Source organism: Podarcis tiliguerta (genome assembly GCF_965153285.1).
Source record: "Podarcis tiliguerta genome assembly, chromosome: 1".
Lineage (NCBI taxonomy): Eukaryota > Metazoa > Chordata > Lepidosauria > Squamata > Lacertidae > Podarcis > Podarcis tiliguerta.
Genome location: NC_139534.1, coordinates 10,360,150 through 10,381,360, shown reverse-complemented (window position 1 = coordinate 10,381,360; position 21,211 = coordinate 10,360,150). Strand labels below are relative to the sequence as shown.

Sequence of the window (21,211 nt, the reverse complement as noted above, 5' to 3'; positions counted from 1 at the left end):
CTTAGAAATTTAAGAATCTCAAGTGGTTTAGAAATGCTGATCATGTTATCCTGGGCTAGACATTACCCTTGCCATCGGTTACCAACATCTTTGCGGCGAGTTTCGTGCACACTCAAACACGCTCACACACGGCGCTCTATTACAACTCAAAGTGTCAATCAAGGGTATCATGGTGAGTTTCCCTGTCAGCAATCCACATCAATGGCAGTTGCCGGGATAGAGAGGAGAATTCACAGCATGTAACAACACTTAGGCAGACTTTAAAGACTTTCCTAGACAATTTGAAAATGATTCCTTTTTCTTAAACTAGACTTGCACTAACCTCAACCCTGGTACCAGCGGAAAACATTCCACTTCTGTATCATGCTACTGTGGAAAACCTTGCTGATACTGTTTGTTCTCCACCGGTCCAGTCAGTCAGGGCAAACACTGGGGAGAAGGTGGAAAGCCTTCAAAGAACTTCCCCACACCACCCCAAGGCCCACAAAAATAGCCTTTGGGTGAAGGGTGGCATAGGAATTTCATGAGCAAATAAGTAAATAAATAAATAGTCTCCTTGCCTTTGTCAGTATATAGGTAAAAGGTAAAGGACTCCTGGATGGCTAAGTCCAGCCAAAGGCGACTATGGGGTTGTGGCGCTCATCTCGCTTTCAGGCTGAGGGAGCTGGTGTTTGTCCACAGACAGCTTTCTGGGTAATGCGGCCAGCATGACTAAACCACTTCTGGCGCAACAGGACATCGTTACAGAAACCAGAGTGCAAGGAAACGCCGTTTACCTTCCCGCCGGAGCAGTACCTATTTATCTACTTGCACTGGTGTGATTTCAAACTGCTAGGTTGGCAGAAGCTGGGACAGAGCAATGGGAGTTCACCCTATGGTGAGGATTCGAACAGCTGAGCTTCTCATGGGCAAGCCCAAGAGGCTCAGTGGTTTAGACCCCAGCACCACCCGCGTCCCTTTACTTTTTACAATTTATAAATAATTGCAATAAATAAACTGTTGGTTTCCCTCCCAAAGCCTATCTGGGTGTTTCTGCACTCCATTCAAGCCAAGGCTGGCCCAAGACATTTTGCCACCTGAGGCCCCCCTCTCCACATGCTGAAGCCAGCTGGACTGGCAGGTGAATTGTCCTTCCATCTTGGCAACGTTGGCGTCCTCCACTTCACCTGAAGGCATCAGGCTAACTTAGGGGGCACACACACCAAGCTACATGGCACACCTATCTCTCTGTCCTCTGACATCTCACAAACCCCAGCATCCACCTAATTGGAGAGTGGCCTTGATTCATATTTTCACCACTCTGGATTCTCGCTAAAAAAAGCCTAGATGATGATGATTTTGGATTTGATATCCCGCTTCATCACTACCCTCAGGAGTCTCAAAGCGGCTAACAATCTCCTTTTCCCTCCCCCCCCCCCCCACAACAAACACTCTGTGAGGTGAGTGAGGCTGAGAGACTTCAGAGAAGTGTGACTAGCCCAAGGTCACCCAGCAGCGGGGAATCGAACCCGGTTCACCAGATTACAAGTCCACCACTCTTAACCACTACACCACACTGGCTCTCCTAAGAGAGATGTTAATAATTGTCACCATGCCCATGCCTTTCTTTAATTTCAGTGCCAATAAACACGTTGATTTGAAGTATACAAACATGTGTGTGTGAGGGGAGGAGGGAAGGAGGGACAAGAGAAAACTGGTGCTTTGATTACAATGACAACAAGATTCCCTTGGAGCTCTCTAATGTAATTGAAGTAGCTCTTTCGTAACCGCCAGAATGCAAGACGCTGTGACTACTGATTAGAGATAAGTGATAAAAATAATAATTCCCAGACTGGGTGGATGACTTAGAGCTGTAAGTTGAAAATGACTGATATGAAAGCACATCACACCTCTGGCATTTGTAAATATTCGCTGGAATGGGGCGGAGGTGTGACGATAGCTCCCTCTCTGTGTGTAAAGCATGGCTCTTCAACGGGTAAGGTTCATTACTGACAACTCCTGACCTAGGATTAAAAGAAGAGTCATGTAAGGTCGCTGAGCATCACAGTGCTCAGAGAGATGGCCAAACCCGTAGATAGCTATATAAAGGTAAAGGGACCCCTGACCATTAGGTCCAGTCATGACCGACTCTGGGGTTGCGGCGCTCATCTCGCTTTATTGACCGAGGGAGCCGGTGTACAGCTTCCGGGTCATGTGGCCAGCATGACTAAGCCGCTTCTGGGAAACCAGAGCAGCGCACGGAAACGCCGTTTACCTTCCCACCAGAGCGGTACCTATTTATCTACTTGTGACGTGCTTTCAAACTGCTAGGTTGGTAGGAGCAGGGACCGAGCAACGGCAGCTCACCCCGTCGCGGGGATTCGAACAGCTGACCTTCTGATCGGCAAGTCCTAGGCTCTGTGGTTTAACCCACAGTGCCACCCGCGTCCCAGATAGCTATATAATCCCGCCAATTGTTCAGGACATAGTTGTTGCATGTTAGGCACAGGTGTCTGGTAGGGTGTTTGGTCTGATGGACATTCGGTGGCATGGGCTCCTATCCCCTTTTGCATTTGGGAACCTTGAAAAGAAACCCCTCTGTATTTCCAGCTCTCTTGCATGTTACTTGCCCTTCTTTCCTGTGGGGCAGGGTCTGCGTAGGCATAGCATAGCATAGCAGAGGCAGGGACCCTGAACTTGTTGTTGAGCCAACTGGGAGCAGTGACCATAGCGCTTTTAAACAAAATGTACATGTAAACAGCCATTTGCCAAGAAACCCTAACATGGTCAGATTTGACTTCAAAAGAGGAAACTTCTCAAAAATTAGGGGATTAGTTAAAAAGGAAATTGAAAGGTAAAGTCAGGAGGGTCAAATCATTCCAAAATATATGAGAGCTGTTTAAAGAACAATATTAGAAGCTCAAGTGGGGTCAAGAGCAGTGATGCCAAACTTGGCCCTCCAGCTGTTTTGGGACTACAACTCCCATCATCCCTGGCTAACAGGACCAAGTGGTCAGGGATGATGGGAATTGTAGTCCCAAAACAGCTGGAGGGCCAAGTTTGGCCATCACTGGTCAAGAGGATGCCAGCGTGGTTAGCTAGCAGAGTCAAAGAAACTATCAGAGGCAAGAAGTCTTGCTTTGAAAAATTAAAAAGACAAAAAAGAACAGAAAATTTGGCAAAAGATGTGCAAGCAGACAGAGAGGCATGCTAAAAAATATATATTGAGGAATACATAGCTAAAAGCATTAAGATCAACAACAAGAAACTCTCTAAAAAAATAGTAGCAGGGAGGCAGTTGGGACGAGAGAGTCAAAGGTATGCTAAAGGAAGATAAGGAGACTGCAGAGAATCTAAACAAATTCTTTACATCTGTCTTCACAATGGATGATATAGGGCAGATCTCAGTGTCTGAACTAACTCTTGCAGGAAAGGAGTTTGAGAAACCTAGGAAGATAGTAGTGAGGAGGGATGAAGTTCTAGGCCCAGTAGACAAAATAAAAACTGACAAATCACCAGGTTCATATGGTATCGACCTGAGAGTTCTCAAATAACTCAAATGTGAAATTGCTAAAAATATGTGACTTGTCCCTAAGCTCAATTTCCATGCCCAAGGACTAGAAAATAACCAAAGCAACATCTATTCTTAAAAGGGGATCTGGGAGGGTTCCTTAATCAGAAACCTGAGGAGAATGTATTGTTAAAGATAAAAGGAACCAAGTAGAAAAACAATGACAAACCTAGACAGCATCTTAAAAAGCAGAGACATCACCTTGCCAACAAAGGTCCGTATAGTTAAAGCCATGGTTTTCCCAGTAGTGATGTATGGAAATGAGAGCTGGACCATAAAGAAGGCTGATCGCCGAAGAATTGATGCTTTTGAATTAAGGTGCTGGGGGAGACTCTTGAGAGTCCCATGGACTGCAAGAAGATCAAACCTATCCATTCTTAAGGAAATCAGCCCTGAGTGCTCACTGGAAGGACAGACCGTGAAGCTGAGGCTCCAGTACTTTGGCCACCTCATGAGAAGAGAAGACTCCCTGGGAAAGACCCTGATGCTGGGAAAGATGGAGGGCAGAAGGAGAAGGGGACGACAAAGGACAAGATGGTTGAATAGTGTTCTTGAAGCAACCAGCATGAGTTTGACCAAACTGCAGGAGGCAGTGGAAGACAGAAGTGCCTTGCGTGCTCTGGTCCATGGGGTCACAAAGAGTCGGACCAGACTAAACGACTAAACAACAACAAAAGTATATGAGAACAAGCCTTGCTGAAGCAAAGTCAGCATGGTTTCTGCAAGGGCCAGTCCTTTCTCATGAACCTTTAAGAGTTCCTTGAGACTGTCAATCAACATACAGAGGTGATCAGTTTGACATTGTGTACTTGAATGCCTTAAGCACCGTTTGAACCCAATGGAATTCAAACAGCCCACCTATTCTCAGGATTGCAGATGCAAACATTTACATGCCAGGTGGCAGATCCAAAGTCATGCAGTAGCATTGGGAGCGATTACCTGGCTACGCATCTACACTGATCTGCCTATCTGTCTGTCACATTTGCAGCCCAACCTTCCATCAAGGTGAGCCTGCCATTTGTCACATCTGCAAAGCTGCTGGATATGAGTTGGGATTGATCTGATTTATGGCTTGGATGCATGTTTGAGCAATCACTTGGCTGCTTCGATGCTGAGTGTCAAACGCTGCATGGATCTATTAAGTCCACATATATTGCGTGAACTCCCTTAATCAGATCTTGTTTACATAGCACAAACTTGGCTAATTTTTGCCTTAAGAATGACTGTGTAAGGAGATTAGAGTTGGCGTACAATGACTTGCTCCACAATGGGTTTCATGGCTGAGTGGGAAGGGAACTGACCCTGAATTTCCCACATCTGAACTTTGAACTATTTATCTTAAATTACAGAGGCTGAAGGCACTCTCAGTTTGTCTGTGCAGAAGACGACTCTGCCAATAAGAGTTCCTTGAGGCCATGGTGGAGACAGCAAACTCCCTTGTTGATCCACACACACACAGCAGCTATGATTACTTTTAGATCTGAAAGCTCCTATGATAAGGAAGATTTGCCTTCATTTTAGAATTCTGTTTCTTTCAGCCCCGTAGAGATTTATTCTTTAAAGGAATCAACCAAACTGGGAAAGGGAAGAAAAAGCTATCAAAATATTAAAATACACATTCCAGATCTTGGACGTCATTTATCTAACAAATGCATTCTGTTGTTTGGCAAGACTGCGCTTCTTGTTTCTTGCTTCCATCTGCTGGCAGAAAGTGAAAAAACAAGAGGACCTAGAAATAAAATAAAAATAGAGCTCCTGTGCTTTAGAGTAAGGGACAGGGTCTTCCCATTTTCCGAAGGCTGTTTCCAGACACGGTATATATTCAAACCATGCCTGCAAATGGAGATTTTGCAGGCAGTGTTTTGAATGCATATGAAGTCTGCATGTGGACTTCAGAGGCGCACTCTCACAGTGCCCATCAACTGAGCAGCACTAAGAATAAGCCCTTTTGAAAGATGACGAAAGATGAAGAGTTCAAATCAGTTATGATTAAATGGGCACAAGATGTAGGTCACAACATTATGATGGAAGATTGGGAAAAATTACGGAAAACTGACTTAAAATTTACAGATTGTTCCCTATTGAAGGAGAATTACATGAAGATGATGTACAGATGGAACACGACACCCGTGCAGTTAAGGAAAATGTACAAAACTAGTTCAAATATATGTTGGAAGTATAAGGAAAAGGAGGGGACATTATATTATATGTGGTGGGATTGTAAGGTAATTAAAAAAAATTGGGAAATTATATACAACGCATTGAAGAAAATGTTCCATTTAACATTTGTTTAAAAACCTGAAGCATTTTTATAAGGGATTGTAGGGAAAGATCTGCCAAAAAAGCTGAAAAACATCTTCATGTATGCAACAATGGCCACGAGAGTTTTAATAGCGCAAGGATGGAAGACTGAAGAAACCCCAACTAAAGAATCATGGCAAGAAAATTTGATGGACTATGCAGAACTGGCAAAACTAACATACAAGCAATGGGACAAGGATAACTGTGACTTTACAGATGAATGGGAACCCTTTACAAAGTATTTGAAGACGCAACAAAGCGAACTGGACTCCTTGGCTGGCTTTGAAGAAACATTCACAAACTTTTTATTGATAATAATCAGCTAAATAGTTTGAGGATCTATACAACTGTGTAACATGCAGAAAACAGCATTTTTAGAGAAATCAAAGATTGGAACTGAGGGAAGTTGGGGGTGGGGGTGGGTGGGTTCTGTGGGGGGAGGGAGGAAAAATGGGGGGGGGAATAAGGATGATATGTTTCTGGATAATATGTTTTGTTTTAATTTTGAATAAAAAGTTATAAAAAAGAGAGAGAGAATAAGCCCTTTTGAAGTCACCACCTGTTGTCATAATGACATAAATAACATCGACCATAACATCCTTCTGGACCGTCTAGAGGGGCTGGGAGCTGGGGGCACTGTTATACGGTGGTTCCGCTCCTTTCTCCTGGGCCGTGTCCAGAAAGTGTGTGGGGGGGATGAGTGTTCAGACCCCTGGGCTCTCACTTGTGGGGTGCCTCAGGGTTCCGTCCTCTCCCCCATGCTTTTTAATATCTATATGAAGCCGCTGGGAGAGATCATCAGGGGGGTTTGGGCTGGGTGTTCATCAGTATGCAAATGACACCCAGCTCTACCTCTCCTTTACATCAGAACCAGTGAAGGCGGTGAAGGTCCTGTGTGAGTGCCTGGAGGCGGTTGGAGGATGGATGGCAGCTAACAGATTGAGGTTGAATCCTGACAAGACAGAAGTACTATTTTGGGGTGACAGGGGGCGGACGGGTGTGGGGGATTCCCTGGTCCTGAATGGGGTAACTGTGCCCCTGAAGGACCAGGTGCGCAGCCTGGGAGTCATTTTGGACTCACAGCTGTCCATGGAGGCACAGGTTAATTCTGTGTCCAGGGCAGCTGTCTACCAGCTCCATCTGGTATGCAGGCTAAGACCCTACCTGCCCGCAGAGTAGTGCATGCTCTAGTTATCTCCCGCTTGGACTACTGCAATGCGCTCTACGTGGGGCTACCTTTGAAAGTGACCCGGAAACTGCAATTAATCCAGAATGCGGCAGCTAGACTGGTGACTGGGAGTGGCCGGCGGGACCACATAACACCAGTCCTGAGAGATCTGCATTGGCTCCCAGTACGTTTCCGAGCACAATTCAGTGTTGGTGCTGACCTTTAAAGCCCTAAACGGCCTCGGTCCTGTATACCTGATGGAGCGTCTCCACCCCCATCGTTCAGCCCGGACACTGAGATCCAGCACCGAGGGCCTTTTGGCGATTCCCTCATTGCAAGAAGTAAGGTTACAGGGAACCAAATAGAGGGCCTTCTCGGTAGTGGTGCCTGCCCTGTGGAACGCCCTCCCAGCAGATGTTAAGGCAATAAACAACTATTTTACTTTTAAAAGACAACTGAAGGCAGCCCTCTTTAGGGAAGTTTTTAATGTCTGATGCTGTACTGTTTTTAATATTCAGTTGGAAGCCGCCCAGAGTGGCTGGGGAAACCCAGCCAGATGGGCGGGGTATAAATAATAAATTATTATTATTATTATTATTATTATTATTATTATTATTATTAATGTATGGATCTCCCCAACCAATCAAAGGAGGAAGGAAAACTGGCAGGTTTTTGCTAGAGTGACTCTGTGTTGATTTCAGTGTGGGGACTGTGCTCAGTTCCTTTTTGGGTGAGCAAAAGTGTAACACTGTATCTGCCATGTGTCTCAGGAAACGAACTTAAAACCAGTGAATTTGGAAACATCTCTGTCAATGATTCACTTGGTCTTACGGCGTTTTATAGCCCTGGTCAGGTTAACACTGAGCGGCAGTTGATCTTGTGTAAATGTGCCAACCACCCTGTAAAAAGGGACGATAGCTTGAGAGTATCAAGTGGTGACTAATTGAGAACAGTAGGGGTGAAAGCCGAGAATCCAATCTTAAATCGTGCATTTATATTGCTCTTGCTAGGCAGAGTCTTTGTTCTCAGTAGCCTTTGGAGCGTAATGTTCTCCATACTGTGAACACAGCACGTAAGTGTACACTTGAATGTGAAATAACTATTTTGCAAGGCAGCTGTCAAGGAACTCTATTGATAACGTTGCTCTGGAACGCAGGAGATGCCGGCTAATTAAACCATCATTGATACTCACTGCCTGGGCAGATTTATACATTCATCAAACCGGCAAAGCCTTCATATGATGGGAGTAGTGGACATGTCGCCCTGAATTAGGCATTAGACAGCATCTTAAAAAGCAGAGACATCACCTTGCTGACAAAGGTCCGTATAGTTAAAGCTGTGGTTTTCCCAGTAGTGATGTATGGAAGTGAGAGCTGGACCATAAAGAAGGCTGATCGCCGAAGAATTGATGCTTTTGAATTATGGTGCTGGAGGAGACTCTTGAGAGTCCCATGGACTGCAAGAAGATCAAACCTATCCATTCTGAAGGAAATCAGCCCTGAGTGCTCACTGGAAGGACAGATCCTGAAGCTGAGGCTCCAATACTTTGGCCACCTCATGAGAAGAGAAGACTCCCTGGAAAAGACCCTGATGTTGGGGAAGATGGAGGGTGCAAGGAGAAGGGGACGGCAGGGGACGAGATGGTTGGACGGTGTTCTCAAAGCTACTACCATGAGTTTGACCAAACTGCGGGAGGCAGTGGAAGACAGAAGTGCCTCTAGTGCTCTGGTCCATGGGGTCACGAAGAGTCGGACACGACTAAACGACTAAACAACAACCACAAATGTCCCATGGGATCACCTTGTTGTGTCCAATTCACAAGCTTATACCTCTATGTATTAGTGGGGATGGGGAACACCTGCATCTCCACCATATAACAACTCTCACATGCCCACTCACCTGTGCACCTACAACACAGGTGGGCAGCCCATGGCCCCAAGCTCATTTTATATGTAGCATCTGACAACTCATGAACCTGCCCCATTCCCTCCATCCCATCAGAGTGCCTTCCTTCCTATCTGTGGTTTTTCTTGGCTTTTTAAAAGTTTTCCCCTTCTTTCTACATTGTTTCAGAACAATTGGAATATACGGTGTTTTATTTGACATTCCAAAAAACAACAACATTTCCCCTTTGCTTTTTACCTGGTTGTATGGCTTGGAGAAATGTTTTTCCCCTACCCAGATGTCTAGGTAGGTTTATGCCATGTCTGTATAAAGCACACTGAAGTCAGAAATGAATTACTTTCACTTGCTTTCCAGAACTGTATTATTCTGCTGTATTAAAAAATATATATATCAGCAACCCAGCTTATGTCTCTCAGACCCACAAGATTTTGTGGTCTTTTAAAAAGCTTGTTATTCAGACATTTAGATCATTCCCATCTATAGAACTCATCAAGGTCTCTCTTAAAAGCAACAATGAATATGAGCAACTCTCACCACAGCAATGACTATCCACCACTGGTGAATATTTCACTTACCAAAAAGAAAAAATGTTCCTTATTTCTTTTGTAGTGATGTGCTCTCTCTTCCCAATGTCAGAATGTGCATCTTCTCCAAGTTTGTTTTAAAGTACTTCGCTGGAGTAAGTACAGCTACCCCTGCTAGCAAACTTACTTGCCCTTCGCACCCCCCGGTTATTATGTCGGGAAGATGGGACGCCGACCCTTACGTCTGCAGAGGAAGGCGACACATTCTCATTTCACGCCAGTTTGATTAATGAGACTCGGCTAATTGTGTGAAAAATTCCAGACCTTTACAATGCAAGTTTGGGTTATTGTTTAGCCAATCACGGCTAGCATGTGAAAATAAGGAGATGTTTAGTTTTCGAGCACTGGAGCCAGAGAAAGGGCGGTTTGGAGCAAGTCACAGAACAACACCCACTTCTTTGAAGAGATGTTACTATGCTCTGCTAAACCTGCAAACCTCCGGCTGAAAGCATTCTCTCTCCCCCCCCCCCAAACCGCCATCACAATTCTTGCTACTCCTGGTTTTCAAACAGCTCCCTCCTCATCTCTGCAAGTGCAAGCAAGAGGCACACCAGCTAACACGCAGATGGATGGATTTCACATTTCAGGCTTTTAAATATTTCACTTTTAGATATATATATATATATATATTTCCAAAAGAATGATCCTGCTGAGAGGTAGAGAATTGGTGTTGATCATTTCCCAACCCCAACCCTCTCTGGCACCTGGGTATAGTGCTCTGAAAGATATCCCACGAGAAAACATTAAACAAAAAAAGAGGAGGGGGGAAGGAAAGGAAAACCGGGAGGTGGGGGGGGGGGGAGCCTTCTTTTCAAAGCGCACTTCTCAATCTGCCCACATCAAAATAAGAGACAACTGGCCCTTTGAAGTTCAGGACACAGAAGTCTCACCCAGTCTGCATGGGAATAAAAGAAACTTGCTTTATAAATCACATGTGCGGCTGTGCATGCACGCTCTCTCTCTCTCTCGCTCACATTCTTGCTCATACACTTCTTGCCTTGCCCACATCCAAATCAGAGACAGAAAGGCAGAGGGGACCCTCCAACCCATCTCTAGAAAAATTGAACAATACAGTGGTACCTCGGTTTACGAACTTAATCCGTTCCGGAAGTCCATTCTCAAACCGAAGCCATTCTTAAACTGATGTGCGCTTTCCCTAATGAGGCCTCCCGCCGCCAGTGCCCTCCCACTGTTCGGATTCCATTCTTAGACCGAGGTAAAGTTCTGAAACCGGGACACAATTTCCGATTTTGCGGAGTTTGTGAACTGAATCGTTCTTAAATCGGACTGTTCTTAAACTGAGGGAACCACTGTATAGGGATGCGGGAGGCACTGTGGGTTAAACCACAGAGCCTAGGACTGGCCGATCAGAAGGTACAAATCCCCATAATGGGGTGAGCTCCCGTTGCTCGGTCCCTGCTCCTGCCAACCTAGCATTTCAAAAGCATGTTAAAGTGCAAGTAGATAAATAGGTACCACTCCAGAGGGAAGGTAAACGGCGTTTCCGTGTGCTGCTCTGGTTCGCCAGAAGTGGCTTAGTCATGCTGGCCACATGACCCGGAAGCTGTATGCCGGCTCCCTTGGCCACTAAAGCGAGATGAGCGCCACAACCCCAGAGTCGGCCACGACTGGACCTAATGGTCAGGGGTCCCTTTACCTTTACCTTTGCCACTGTATAGCCACAATCTGTTTTATAGCACCAAAGCCAAAATATAATACCAGCCAGTGTATTTGAAATTTGACAAGCCAACATGATTAGAATACACAGGGATCTCTTTAGGCTGATCAGAGATCATGTCACTATTCAGTCTGTGGCCTCCACCTGTCGCCAACTCTTGCAGACTCTGCAGGGGAAGGACTCTGTGCATTTGATGCACATGTACAGTGTCTAGCACAATGGCTGCATGGCTGACGGAAGGGGCAGACGGCACATATCCATCCTGCTGGTGCCCCCCCCCCCACAGATTTCCCTAGCCTGTGCTGTCCCACACTGCCACCATGTGGCAATGCACCCGAAGGCCTGCCATACCGAGTGAAAAACAGAAAGACGGAACTAACAGTAGAGGTGAGCTTCAGAAGGCTGCATATCATAGAATCATAGAGTTGGAAGAGACCCCAAGGGCCATCGAGTCCAACCCCCTGCCAAGCAGGAAACACCATCAGAGCACTCCTGACATATGGTTGTCAAGCCTCTGCTTAAAGACCTCCAAAGAAGGAGACTCCACCACACTCCTTGGCAGCAAATTCCACTGTTGAACAGCTCTTACTGTCAGGAAGTTCTTCCTAATGTTTAGGTGGAATCTTCTTTCTTGTAGTTTGGATCCATTGCTCCGTGTCCGCTCATCTGGAGCAGCAGAAAACAACCTTTCTCCCTCCTCTATGTGACATCCTTTTATATATGCAGGGCCATGGGCATAGCCAGGGGGGCGGGGGGGCAGCTGCCCCCCTTAAATTAAGAAATCAATAAAAATACATAGCAAACTAAGGTTCTGCCCCCCCCACAAAAATCCTGGCTACGCCCATGCGCAGAGCACATTTTAAACACTTTTCAGTCACCTGGGAAAAGGCTGTTTCCCCCTCTCAGAGCTACAATTCCTTTTTCTTTCTTTTTTTGAAAAGTTTTTATAGTTAAAACAATTCAACATTAATACACACATATTGCAAATATACCAACATACCAACATACATTTCATACAATCCTTAAAAATGTTCAAACATACCTACACTCAATCCCACAGATAATTCCTTTTCCCATCACCATCCGCCACCCTCACCCCACCCTTGTGTTAGACTTCCAATCTACTCAATTGCAATTTCTTTCCACTTCTATTACTTTCTTTCACACACCTTTAACCTAATTTCATGCTTCTTTTTCTATTACACATTGTTATCCATCTTATTTAGTATTTAGTATTTAAAACAGAACTTGTTTATTCTAACAGGAGTTCTGATTTTTCAGTATGGCTTTGCAAGTATCCTTTAAACGCCCTTCCAGTCCCTGTCTATCTTCTCTTTTGAGATCCATCCAATTTCTCCCATTGTTTTGGATATATTGTAGTACTGCAATAATTTGGCAAGCCACTCTATTTTTGTCAGTATAATGCCACTTTTCGAAGCACCCTCATCCTCAGGATTTTGGGGGGGAAATGGAGCCCTGAGTGGGAATTCCTGCAGGAAGGTAACAGAGTGGATTGAGAGGCAGAAGAAAGCCCAAGAAGGAGGCTTCCGTCAAACAGCAAAGGGGCTTTGAGGGAAAGGATGTTTAAAGAAGGAAGGGCAGAAGATGCCTGGGGAGCCCGGAAATGTAGGAGAGAAGGAAGGGGGAACTGGGCCAGACAGGAGTCCAAGGTAGAAGTAGAAAGCTTAGAAAGGGATAGGATATGCTGGAAGCTGCCCACAGTGGCTTGGGCAGCCCAGTCAGATGGGTGGGGTACTATTATTATTATTATTATTATTATTACAGAAAAGAGAGGGCAACTAGGGAACCAGGCAGAGGGCCTTCTCGGTAGTGGCACCTGCCCTGTGGAACACCCTCCTATCAGATGTCAAAGAGATTAACAACTGCCTGACATTTAGAAGACATCTGAAGGCAGCCCTGTTCAGGGAAATTTTTAATGTGTGACATTTTAATGTATTTTTAATCTTTGCTGGAAGCCGCCCACAGTGGCTGGGGCAGCCAGTCAGATGGGTGAGGTACTTCTTCTTCTTCTTCTTCTTCTTCTTCTTCTTCTTCTTCTTCTTCTTCTTATTACAGAAAAGAGAGGGCAACCAGGGAACCAGGCAGAGGGCCTTCTCGGTAGTGGCGCCCGCCCTGTGGAACACCCTCCCATCAGATGTCAAAGAGAATAACTACAAACTACCTGACATTTAGAAGACATCTGAAGGGAAGTTTTTAATGTGTGACATTTTAATGTATTTTTTATCTTTGCTGGAAGCCGCCCAGAGTGGCTGGGGAAACCCAGCCAGATGGGTGGGGTACAAATTATTATTATTATATTATTATAACCAGAGACAATAGCCAGAAGGGAGAAAGCCTATACCTTCCATAGCGTTATTCATCAGTCATAGTATTATCAATCTTTCTCTGGTTCTTGTTTAACACTGAACTGTTTTATGGATGAGCCAAAAGCTCTTAAAAGTGATGCTACCTTCAGGATTGTGGGACGTGGGTGGCGCTGTGGGTTAAACCACAGAGCCTAGGACTTGCTGATCAGAAGGTCGGCAGTTCGAATCCCTGTGACGGGGTGAGCTCCCGTTGCTCGGTCCCTGCTCCTGCCAACCTAGCAGTTCGAAAGCACGTCAAAGTGCAAGTAGATAAATAGGTACCGCTCTGGCGGGAAGGTAAATGGCGTTTCCATGAGCTGCTCTGGTTCGCCAGAAGCGGCTTAGTCATGCTGGCCATATGACCCGGAAGTTGTACGCCGGCTCCCTCGGCCAGTAAAGCGAGATGAGCGCCGCAACCCCAGAGTCGGTCACGACTAGACCTATTGGTCAGGGGTCCCTTTACCTTTACCTTCAGGATGCAACCATGGATTTTGCTCACATGAAAAGCAGCTTCAAATAGCATTTGTGGCATATTTGCCATCTGAAGAGAGATCATACCTGGCTTATAAAGGGGAAGCTTGGAAACCCCTGGCCATGTTCCTTCGGTTGGGACTCCCAGTACCTGCAGAAAGCAAGAGACAAACCAATAACAAAAGAACAACTCAGCACACACCCAATGTCTTTTCCAAATACATGTATGCAGACTAGATTCTACTCTCGGTATTGCTCTTGGAAAAGGGTGCCCAGCAAGGTTTTCTTACGAGGATGTAGCCGGGAATACAAATGTGCTTTAGCGACTGCAAAGACAGGTGCCATTTCAAATATATCAGCAGCAGTCAGGATCATGGTAGAGTCTTTTTTTTACACCCAAGGTGCTCCCCTAGAGACCAGGATTGCATTGATGAGCGACTCCTGATGGTAGTAGCTCCCCCCAAATGATAGGCATTCAGAAGCCGTACACTGGCTGCGATGGAGATCCCTGCTGCTTTGAGATGAAAAGGAATAGATAGCAAACGAATCTTCTGACAGGTGTTCAAAAAACCCATCCGGGGCACAATTCAAAGACATTCTGGGCCTCAAGTACGCTGTATCTTGATGAGGTGGTCTGAGTCCACCTTAGGATTCTGCCCGCAAGCAAACAAATCTGTGCCAATGAAAATGTGATACGTCCTCCCCACCAAAGCAAGCTTTTTGTTACTGGCTGCGTGAGCGATGCTTCCAATTTGCCTTTGCAATTGGAGCAGCTACATAGCTCTGTTTTAAAAGCATCAGAAAATGCTAATAATGAAATGAATATTCATCCTATCACACTTTCTCTTTTCGCCTGGTATCTTTTGAAATTTCGAGTTCACAAAAAACAACCAACCCCAAATGTATAGATTTCCCCCTTCCCCTTTGTGGCGAATTTGTGGTTCCAAACTTGAACAGATTCACAAGCAAAGCTCAAACTGATTCAAAACTTGTGATTCAGACCAATACTTTAGAATCATAGAATCATAGAGTTGGAAGAGACCACAAGGGCCATTGAGTCCAACCTCCTGCCAAGCAGGAAACACCATCAGAGCACTCATGACATATGGTTGTCAAGCCTCTGCTTAAAGACCTCCAAAGAAGGAGACTCCACCACACTCCTTTGAAGAGTTTGCTTAGCAAATGCTAAGGATTTTTAAAATTAATATTTATCCTATCAGTTTCTTTTGAGCACTTACACCAAGCATAGGCAAACTCGGCCCTCCAAATGTTTTAGGACTACAACTCCCATCATCCCTGACAACTGGTCCTGTGAGCTAGGGATGATGGGAGCTGTAGTCCCAAAACATTTGGAGGGCCGAGTTTGCCTATGCCTGCGGTACGCCATACCATTGAGTACCATGACAAAAAAGCACTGTTCCTATTCCCAACATAGGGCTGCAGCTTTGGATAATCTTTCCCAAAACAACCCCAAAACACACACACACAAGAATGCTGTTTTACACGACACAAAGAAATACAAGAGTTTAACAAGAGGGAGCAGAAAGTGCAGCAACTCCATTTTTGTGTGCCTCCTTCAACCTGCTATCCGTTTAATTGGCTTTAAATTTTTGATGAGACAAGAGAGGCATCAAAGGGAAGTCACTTTGATTTATCTTAGTGTTTGTGGGGAAATTGCCAAATATAGACCGGCCTATTGGATACAACCCCAAACTTAACACACTGGGAGTGAGTGAGACTTTCAATCAAATTGCCTTTTTTCTGTTACATCCATCATTGGGACTAGATAGATAGACGGATAGAAGCTGACCCTTTTGAGATGCTAATGATCTTTGTTCCAGTTTCCCAGATGTATCATTATACTTACCACCCAGATCTTCTCCAACTGTTCAAAGGTGTTGCAAACCCCTGGAAACAGAGGCTGACCCTGAAGCATCTCAGCAAATATGCAGCCTGCACCCCTGGAGAAAAGGCATACATTCTCTTCACTCACTCAGCCTCACACAGCGGATATTAAATACACAGATAAATATGCCCAAGTCCAGATCTAGGTGGAAGAAAACCACATGCACTACATCGTCAGTTACACTTTCTATTCAAAGTAAGAAGTAAAGTGTTTCCCAAAAACATCAAACCCTCTGGCCTGATTTGGACAGTCAATGGATCTCCCAATTAAAGACCGTTGCTAAATAGGATTGCTCAATATGGTTTGAGCAGTGGGGTGCCCAGCTTTTTGCTGCTCCCAACACACGCACCACGTTGAGCTCCTAATCAGAATCACTTCTCCAAAGCTGCTATATTGGCCATTGGGGCGGGCAGGAGGGAGACAGGTGCAATGCAACTACAGTGGTACCTCGGGTTACATATGCTTCAGGTTACATGCGCTTCAGGTTACAGACTCTGCTAACCCAGAAATAGTACCTCGGGTTAAGAGCTTTGTTTCAGGATGAGAGCAGAAATTGTGCTCCAGCGGCACGGCAGCAGCAGGAGGCCCCATTAGCCAAAGTGGTACTTCAGGTTAAGAACAGTTTCAGGTTAAGAACGGACCTCTGGAACGAATTAAGTACTTAACCCAAGGTACCACTGTACCTGTATTTTCCGCTCCATAAGACGCACCTAGTTTTTAGAGGGGGAAAGAGGAAAAGCCCCATTTTTTTGAGGATCAGCTCACAGTTGTGCAGCTTCTTTTGCAAAGGGAAAAAGCCCCATTTTTTGAGGATCAGATCACAGTTTTGCAGCTTCTTTTGCAAAGGGAAAAAGCCCCGTTTTTTGGAGAATCAGCTCACAGTTTTGCAGCTTCTTTTGCAAAGGGAAAAAGGCCCATTTTTTGAGGATCAGATCACAGTTTTGCAGCTTCTTTTGCAAAGGGAAAAAGGCCCATTTTTTGAGGATCAGATCACAGTTTTGTAGCTTCTTTTGCAAAGGGAAAAAGGCCCATTTTTTGAGAATCAGCTCAAAGTTGTGCAGCTTCTTTTGCAAAGGGAAAAAGCCCCGTTTTTTGGAGAATCAGCTCACAGTTGTGCAGCTTCTTTTGCAAAGGGGAAAAGCCCCATTTTTTTGAGGATCAGTTCAAAGTTGTTGAGCTTACTTTGCAAAGGGGAAAAATCCTGCTTTTGTGGGGTTCAACTCACACTTCTGCAGCTTCTTTAGGAAAGGAAAGGGAGCCCTTTCTACAGTTTCCATCAGCAATGTCTAGGCAACACGATGCCCATGTACATACGCAATAGACAATCTTTATAGAATTCCTTCAAACCATAACAAGTACAAAATGAAATCTTTAGTCTCAAAGTCTATGAAAATCTTTAAATGAAGCGAGGTACCAGACTTTGTACGATGTGAAGCTTTGTATATTCAGCAAAGATGATGTCCAACACTGAACAGTGATTCCAGATATTGACTACTGTTTCGTAGAATTCTTCGTCAGCATGGTGGGAGGATATAGAATTGCTTCATAAACCCAAACCCATCTTATTTCGAAGGAATGTATGTAAATGAAAATATCAAATGCTGTGGAACAGTGCTCATGTAATAATGTAGCCTACAGTTTCCAGACAGATAATCTAATCAGCCAGTCACATGTCACTGGGGGAAGAAACAGCCTCCACCTGAAGAACATTCAACAACGGAGGCCTGGGCAAGGGGGTGGGGCCAGAAAGGGAGCCAGCGATGGACCACACATTCGCTCCATAAGACTCACAGACATTTCCCCATACTTTTTAGGAGGAAAAAAGTGCCTCTTATGGAGCGAAAAATACGGTATATGAGCAGCTTCTGGGAATAGGGAGGGGGTGGTGTCAGTCCAGAAAATGGCACCTCCTTCATGCATCCTTCATGCATTCTGGGATGGCACTGGCCGAGGTTGTGGTACAGGTTTCCCCATATGCCCCCAGCCGTATCACGTTTCAGTGGTGACCTGGGCAGGAGCTACTCTGCAGTGGCTCCCACTCAGTCAGCATAATGCAAGAAAGGACCTGCCATCAGAGGTCAAGGAGATAACAACTTTTAGAAGACACCTGAAGGCAGCCCTGTATGGGCAGGGTATAAATAAAATAAAATAAAGTAAAATAAAATAAAATAAAAATTACAGATAATAATTACAGGTCTCATGGGTTCTTTTCAGCCAGAACTTGCCGAAACTCAGTTTCTGGCACCTCTCAGGTAGACCCATTGCCATTATAAGAGAACAAGGTGTTAATGGTGAGTTCCGCACCTCTTTTCCTAGAAAAAATCATGAGCAGAAGTGATCACCTGCACTGTTTCAAGTATGTTAACTTTGTCTCTCTCTTTGCCTCACAAGAAGAAAAGCAGCAGCAATGTCAAAAATAATTCAGAAATAAAATGCTAACGTGGATGTGTGATTGCCTTGAAGAGGACGTAATGTCTAGCCCTCCTGCCGTCATTGCTAAAGGGACTTTATAAATTAGTTGAAGAGAGATAAAAACTCCTCTCAGCATACTGTCAGGTGTGCATTTACCATGCTCAGATTGGGTATTGGCATGTGTGGTGCTCCTCACCACGAACACAAGGGCATGGTAAAATATCTCACTTCTGCTTCTATGTTCTTCTGGACCTGTCTCAGTAAGAAAGAGGGAAGAATCTCCGTATCTACTCTGATAGGGGCTCAAGTCCAATTCAAGTCTAGAAATTGGTGGTATCAGTTGGCTTGGGGGTAGGGATCTAGGTTCCACACACCCCACTTCTGTGTCAGCCTTGAAAGTCAAGGAAAGTTCTTCCTTTTATTATGCTTGCAAATTTACTTTTTATGTAAAGGTAAAGGTAAAGGGACCCCTGACCATTATGTCCAGTCGTGACCGACTCTGGGGTTGCGGCACTCATCTCGCTTTATTGGCCTAGGGAGCCGGCGTACAGCTTCCGGGTCATGTGGCCAGCATGACTAAGCCACTTCTGGCGAACCAGAGCAGCGCACGGAAACGCCGTTTACCTTCCCGCTGGAGTGGTACCTATTTATCTACTTGCACCTTGATGTGCTTTTGAACTGCTAGGTTGGCAGGAGCAGGGACCGAGCAACAGGAGCTCACCCCGTCGCGGAGATTCGAACCGCCGACCTTCTGATCAGCAAGTCCTAGGCTCTGTGGTTTAACCCACAGCGCCACCCGCGTACCATGAACACAAGGGCATGGTAAAATATCTCACTTCTGCTTCTATGTTCTTCTGGACCTGTCTTAGTAAGAAAGAGGGAAGAATCTCCGTTTCTACTCTGATAGGGGCTCAAGTCCAATTCAAGTCTAGAAATTGGTGGTATCAGTTGCCTTGGGGGTAGGGATCTAGGTTCCACACACCGCACTTCTGTGTCAGCCTTGAAAGTCAAGGAAAGTTCTTCCTTTTATTATGCTTGCAAATTTAATTTTTATGTAGTTCAAGTGCTCTTATTGCACCCTGCCAACGTTCTGTATATGCTTGAAAGGGGAAGATTGCTACGCTCAGTGTGATTTACAGCATCTCCACAGCTGGCTCTCACCAGATATCCACATCAGCAGAATAGGCAGTGGCTCCCAGCAGCACATCCGGCGGTCGGTACCCCAATGTCACCACTTCAGCAGAGTACGTTTGACTGGGAAGGGACTTGGCACGAGCAAGACCTGCCAAGAAACAAGTCATTTAAAACCATGCATGAAATTATAATTCCAATCCACTCTCTATAGCATAAATATCACAGCCATTTCTATCAAGGTTAGGCTTGCAATCCTAAGCGATATGCAATCCTGTCAATTTTGGTTTCTCTCAGTTTCTAATTATTCAAATTTCAAATTCAGTTCCACATCAGCTTGCAGAATTTTTGAAAAATCATTCATCAGCAATTTAGTACTAACTTCTAATGTTTTACCATGTATTTTTGCCTAATATACATATTTAATAGTGTGATTTTCCCTAATGCAATGCATTTCTGTATGTTATTTTCACTCATATATACATTTAATGCACACTTTACCCCAGTACATGCCTTTTTCTGGATGTCACTTAGTGGGAGAATTGCATTGCAAAATTCAGAGAAATGTGAATTCTGAAGGATGACTGTTTCGGTTCACACATTTTTTCAGAAAGTGAAAATTTCTCCTGCATTCCTACCTGGAGGTACGCCCCAGTAAATTAAAAAACAACGACAACACTTTGTTACTTCTTAATAGACAGGATTAGGATATTAGCCTTTATGAAGTTTTCCTTTACAGTTAACTGCAACATCAACCCATTACTATTACTTCGCATCTTTTTGATGTGAATGATATCAAATGAGTTTTCAGTATAGATAGTCATGCAAGGCCTTGAACATTCAGCCACTTTTTGGTGGCTTTTCAGCTTCTGAATAACCTAGAGGCCCAAATATCTAAACTTATTGGCCGATGTCAACACTGTATTCACATCGTGATGAGAAACCTGGAGATTCTCCTCTGCAGCAAGTTTGAGCATAAGCCTAATTCCTGCTGATTTATTGTCCAAGGTTGTTCCAAGGGATCAACACGGTACCTATGTACAGAAACTGGGTTTGTACTGAGATTGTACTGACACATTGCCCAGTGGTGTTCACAGAAAGGGGGAGGATGTTAGATTTCTGTTATGCCACTGTGCAGTTTTTGGAGTCGCAAGACTCTGTTGACATTCCAGACCGTTGGAAGTCTCACTGGAGATGGGAGACAGATGTTGAAGTTACTGGTTTCCTGTTTCTTTTGTTCCCTGTTGTTCTCTGTCTCTCACAGAGAGCGGACGCATGTTCTTTTCTGTCCTGCATTTTTTTTTTTTGTTTAGTCGTTTAGTCGTGTCTGACTCTTCCTGACCCCATGGACCAGAGCACGCCAGGCACTTCTGTCTTCCATTGCCTCCTGCAGTTGGGTCAAACTCATGCTGGTAGCTTCGAGAACACTATCCAACCATCTCGTCCTCTGTCATCCCCTTCTTCTTGTGCCCTCAGTCTTTCCCAACACCAGGGTCTTTTCCAGGGAGTCTTCTTGCAGTCCATGGGATTCTCAAGAGTCTCCTCCAGCACCATAATTCAAAAGCATCAATTCTTCAGCAATCAGCCCTCTTTATGGTCCAGCTCTCACTTCCATACATCACTACTGGGAAAACCATAGCTTTTACTATATGGACCTTTGTTGGCATAGTTAGAAATAAAAGCAGCAATGTAGCACATATTTCTGGCTCCTTCTGCTGTCTGGGTACTCTGCGTAATGG

The 21,211-nt window shown here is 44.8% G+C and overlaps 1 protein-coding gene across 1 annotated transcript in view; it reads right to left on the bottom strand.

The window, feature by feature from the left end:
• The window catches only part of CDK15 (cyclin dependent kinase 15), a 58,297-nt gene that overhangs the window by 22,453 nt on the left and 14,633 nt on the right, over positions 1-21,211 (bottom strand). Inside the window, 3 exon segments of the mRNA XM_083403613.1 lie at positions 14,111-14,174; positions 15,891-15,984; positions 19,503-19,623. Of these exon segments, the coding sequence (XP_083259739.1) occupies positions 14,111-14,174; positions 15,891-15,984; positions 19,503-19,623 (279 nt within the window).